This window comes from Meleagris gallopavo, chromosome 4, assembly GCF_000146605.3.
Source record: "Meleagris gallopavo isolate NT-WF06-2002-E0010 breed Aviagen turkey brand Nicholas breeding stock chromosome 4, Turkey_5.1, whole genome shotgun sequence".
Classification (NCBI taxonomy): Eukaryota; Metazoa; Chordata; class Aves; order Galliformes; family Phasianidae; genus Meleagris; species Meleagris gallopavo.
The window spans coordinates 48,921,689-48,926,376 of record NC_015014.2 but is presented as its reverse complement, the minus strand read 5'-3'; the positions used below and the strand labels follow the sequence as shown (position 1 = coordinate 48,926,376).

The following is a 4,688-nucleotide window of genomic DNA, read 5'->3' as shown; positions in this document are numbered from 1 at the left end:
CCGCCCGTCAGCCGGGGCGTCGCGGCCGGGAGCGCGGTTGCGCGCCTCAGGGCTCCGCCGGCGGAAGGGTTGAGAAACGCGCGGCGCGGTGTGTGTGCTGCGGTAGGGTCCGCGCTGCGGCGGGAGGAGTGTCGGCAGCGGGTCGGGACGAGTGGCTCCTCAGCTCTGCTTAGCGCTGCAGTGGCCGCACCCGAGTGCTGGGTCCGGTTCTCCGTCTCCAGTATGAGAGACACGCAGGGCCATGGAAATGACAAAGGGCCTAGAGCTCCCAGAGCTGGGGCTGTGCAGCCTGGAGGCGGCGTGGGAGAGAGGTTCACGAACGGGCAGAAATAGCTGAAAGGAGGGTAGAGCCGAGTTCTTGGTGCCGGCGGGGCAAGAGGCAACGGACCCAAACCGGAGCACGGGAGGTTCCCCCTGAACGCCAGAAGCGCTTCTGTGCTGTGTGGGCGACAGCTCCGGCACAGGCTGCCCGGCTGCGGGCTCTTCTTGGAGATCTTCAGAAGCAGCCCGGCCGTGGGCACTGCTCTGGTGTCCCTGCTGGAGCTGCGGCTGGGCCCGATCTCAGCCGTGCCGTGCTGCTCTTACTGAGGCCGCGTCCACGTTGAAATAGTACGTTTCTGTGGCTGACTTAACAATATACATCTAAACATCAAAATCCTGTAGTCTCAAAAGCAAAAATTAGTCCATACAGTGATACTTGTATCAAAAAAATGTTTAATTTAGTCTGACACTGAGATATCTGGGGACATTAGGGAACAAAAGGTCACTCTTTTTGTCCATTTTTCATTACTTAAAGTGAAGGAGAGTACAAACGTTTAACATAAATGCGGTTGGGAAGAGACTTGCACGAAGTCTGTTGCAGAGCGTATAGTAAATCACCAAAAGGAGTAATGGTTCTTCGGTATGAAACAGTAATTCACTTATAATTTAATACATAAGACTGCTGCTTTTTTTTAGGTGTCAGAGAGCCATGTGTGTAACCAGTACAGAACATCAAGTTCTTTGCCTGAGGAGACAAAAAAAATTCTCCAAAATGGACCAGACTTAGAGGACTTTGTATCAGGAGATTTGGCAGACAAGAGTGCGTGGGCTGAGTACAAAGGCAATTTAAAGCGTCAGAAAGGAGAAAGGTAAATGTAATTTCAAACAACTGTAGTTGCTTCCATGCAGTTTCTTGCATGTTTAGTATTAACTGCAGAATGTATACCATTTCCTTTTATTAAATTCTGTTGTATTGGCTTGCCAGATTGATTTTTCATGGAAAAAAAACTCAGTGTTAACTCTGAATATGTAACAAAACTAAGACGTGATGGTATTTTCTCATTTGAGTGCTTGTGCCATACCAAGTTATAAATGCACATCAGAGAGTAGCATACTATACTTAAAGGCTGAAAAAAATATTACTGGTATCAAAAAATAAATTAATGCAGAATAAGTTAAAAAATACTTGAAATAAAGTATATTCCCAGTTATACATTTGATCAGCCTTCTTGCTAATTGTGTACCTTACGCTGTCGTTAATTGTTGTGTTCTCCATTGTTGTACTATGAAATCCCATCATTACAGCCTTAAACCTTCCAGTGACAACAAATTCCTGTTTTTGAATACTGGGATGGGAATATGTATAGAAGAGAGAAGTCTGTTATGACTATGAGTGATATTAATGCTGGCCACTGAGCTGCGTCAATATTCAAGGAACCCTTCCTCACTGGGATATGTAACAAATTGAAATGAATCTATATAATTAATGGAAATTTACCATGTAAATAATGTGTTAATGTATACATTTGTTTGATTTTTGTTCAGGCTACGACTTCCTCCATGGCTGAAAACAGAGATTCCCATGGGCAAAAATTACAATAAACTGAAAAATACCTTGAGAAGTTTAAATCTGCACACGGTAAATCTAGTATCAAACCAAGGTTTCCTGTAGAAATGATGATGATTTGTTGTTTGTATGTTTGTTTTTGTGGAGGACAGGTAGACATTATGTCTTGTATGGTCTTAGATGCTGAAATCAAACCCAATGCTGATTATTATTTTTTTTTTTAATGTTTTTTTTTTCTGCTGTGATTTTAAATATTAGGACTTAATACTTGCATCATCAAAGAGATCAAAAGATGCCAATTGTAACTATTTTTAATGGAAATGCACACAGTTTCAGGGACATATACATATTTTGCAGGAAAAGGAATTGCTGAAATTTCTATTTGCTTAAATATACCCTCAATCATAGAATGATAGAATGGTCCAGGTTGGAAGGGACCTCAAGGATCATGAAGCTCCAACCCCCCTGTCGCAGGGAAGGCTGCCAGCCTCCATATCTAATACTAGCCCAGGCTGCCCAGGGCCCCATCCTACCTGGCCTTGAACACCTCCAGGTAGGGTGCATCCACAACCTCTCTGGGCAGCCTGTTCCAGGCTTACCACTCTCTTGGTAAAGAACTTCCCCCTGAAAGGTGATCAAAAGTGGTAGGTATGCATGGAGAGCTTTTTTTTCTGTTTGGTTGGGTGGTTTTTGGGTTGTGTTTTTTTGAGCAAGATGTATCATGGATCTTGTGAATACAGTATCTTGTGAAATGTGTAAATTTAAATACTAATGACAATCTGTGCTAACTAATAAGGCAGTTACTCAGCTGAGGAGTTGTTGGCTCTGGGTTTATATATTAGAGGTAAAGAATGGAAATGGATGCCAGGAAACAATTATTTTCTTCCTAGCCATTCTGCTGACTTCTTCCATAACAATGCGTAACTCTGTTAATCTCATTTATCACAGATAAATGAGGAATTAGGATTATTTGTAGGCTAGTACTGAAATATAGTACCTTCCTGTCTGTTTAACTTCAGGTATGTGAGGAAGCACGTTGTCCCAACATTGGGGAATGCTGGGGAGGTGGTGAATATGCTACAGCTACAGCTACTATTATGGTAAGCCATTAACTATTTCTCACGTATTTTATAACTGTTTGAGGCACTTGTAGCATATTGTTGGATATGTGGCAACCTCTGCTGAAGAGGTGTGGGTTTGTTACATGAAATGTACAGGAAATCACTTCTTCGCCTTTTTCTTTTGTATTGAGACGGTCTGATATGCTGAAACAGCATATGCAGCTGTTTCTTGGCTGAGCAATAGTGATGTGCAAAATGTAAATGTGGGAATGCCTTTCTTGTTTCAGCTGATGGGTGACACGTGCACTAGAGGTTGCAGATTTTGTTCAGTAAAAACAGCAAAAAATCCCCCTCCACTGGATCCCGAGGAGCCTTACAACACAGCAAAAGCTATTGCTGAGTGGGGCTTGGATTACGTTGTATTGACATCGGTGGACAGAGACGGTTAGTGTGCTGTCACTGATGTCTTCCAGTGTGGGCTCAGTGCAATTGTTGAGAATTCTTCTTTGAAATGAGTCAACAGTGCAAAACTTTGGAAAGTGCCTACGTACTCTTAGTATCTCTCTATACCTGGTAAAATACAATAGAAGTTACACTCAGAGGATCATCTTTTCCAACCTAAATTATTCTGTGATCACATCCAACCATCCAGCTAACCCTACAGCAAAGCCATGTCCATAAGTGCCCCATCCACATAAGTGGATGGTGGTGGACTCCACCCCTCCCCTGGGCAGCCCGTTCCAATGCCCAACCACCCTTCCCACAAAGATAGTTTCCTGAGACTCAATTTCAGCCTCCCCTGGCACAGCTTGATGCCGATGCCTCACGTCCGACACCTTCCTCTCTTGCCTCCTTTCAGATAGCTGAACATAGCAATGAGATCTTAACATTAAAAATATACAATAATTAATAAAATATTGTAAGAACCTTTTTCTTTTTTCAAAGTACACGCACTATATTCTCCTTGATCAGAAAAAAATGACATTCATACATGATGCTGTCGCAGAACACATTTCCAAAAGCTACACCTGAAATAAATTATACTTACTAGTATTGAAAGTTGCTTTTTGTTCTGTGGTTCTAGTAGCTCTTTTGTGGTGACATCATGTACATGAGAAAAACGATTGTAAGGACTCTTCAGTATACTTTAGGTGATTCTTCAGTATACTTTAGGTGAAAATCCAATAGCTTCAAAGTGGCTTACAAGAAAAGAGCAATAATGCTTAGTTGGCTATGTTTCAGGTTTTTTGTAGGATGGTTTCTCAGATCAAAAACATAAATAGTTAAAGTCATTTTGTTCTTAGGCTGACAGTGAACCCACAAAAACAAGTGAATATGATCCAAGTGTGCCCTAAATGATCATACTTAGTGTGTGTGCAGAGTGAGGCTTGGTAGAATATCTGCTGCAAACCTTTGGCATAAGCAGTAAGATAAGATGAGTTTTATCTTTGACTAAGAACTCCTTTATGAGTTTGGATTTAATTGTGACTCTGTCTTTTTTTTTTTTTGGTCTCTGCTAATAAGTAAATGCATTTCTTGAGCAGAAAGGTTAACTGAATAATTGAAATACTTCTAGATATGCCTGATGGTGGAGCAGAACACTTTGCAAAGACAGTCTCCCATCTGAAAGAAAGGTACGTTAATAATGTACTACTGTTATTAAAACTTTATTGTTGTATCTCAGTTTCAGTTGGGGCGGAATTGTTTTCTTCAGAGGGTCTGATATCATGCTGTATTTTGGTTCTAGGAGAAAAATACACACTGATAACACACTGATGTTTATAGTTGCCTGCTTTTTT

At 41.6% G+C, this 4,688-nt stretch overlaps 1 protein-coding gene across 2 annotated transcripts in view; it reads left to right on the top strand.

Moving 5' to 3' along the window:
• Positions 1-470: 470 nt before the first annotated feature.
• LIAS (lipoic acid synthetase) overlaps positions 471-4,688 on the top strand; it is a 12,498-nt gene continuing 8,280 nt past the window's right edge. The window contains exons 1-6 of one of the 2 annotated variants that reach the window (XM_031553154.1): positions 471-609; positions 958-1,130; positions 1,807-1,900; positions 2,848-2,928; positions 3,177-3,333; positions 4,466-4,523. In XM_031553154.1, coding sequence (XP_031409014.1) covers positions 1,844-1,900; positions 2,848-2,928; positions 3,177-3,333; positions 4,466-4,523 — 353 coding nt within the window. In that variant the 5' untranslated portion in view covers positions 471-609; positions 958-1,130; positions 1,807-1,843. The remainder of the gene's footprint in view (positions 610-957; positions 1,131-1,806; positions 1,901-2,847; positions 2,929-3,176; positions 3,334-4,465; positions 4,524-4,688) is intronic. The other variant, XM_031553153.1, reaches the window with a different exon arrangement.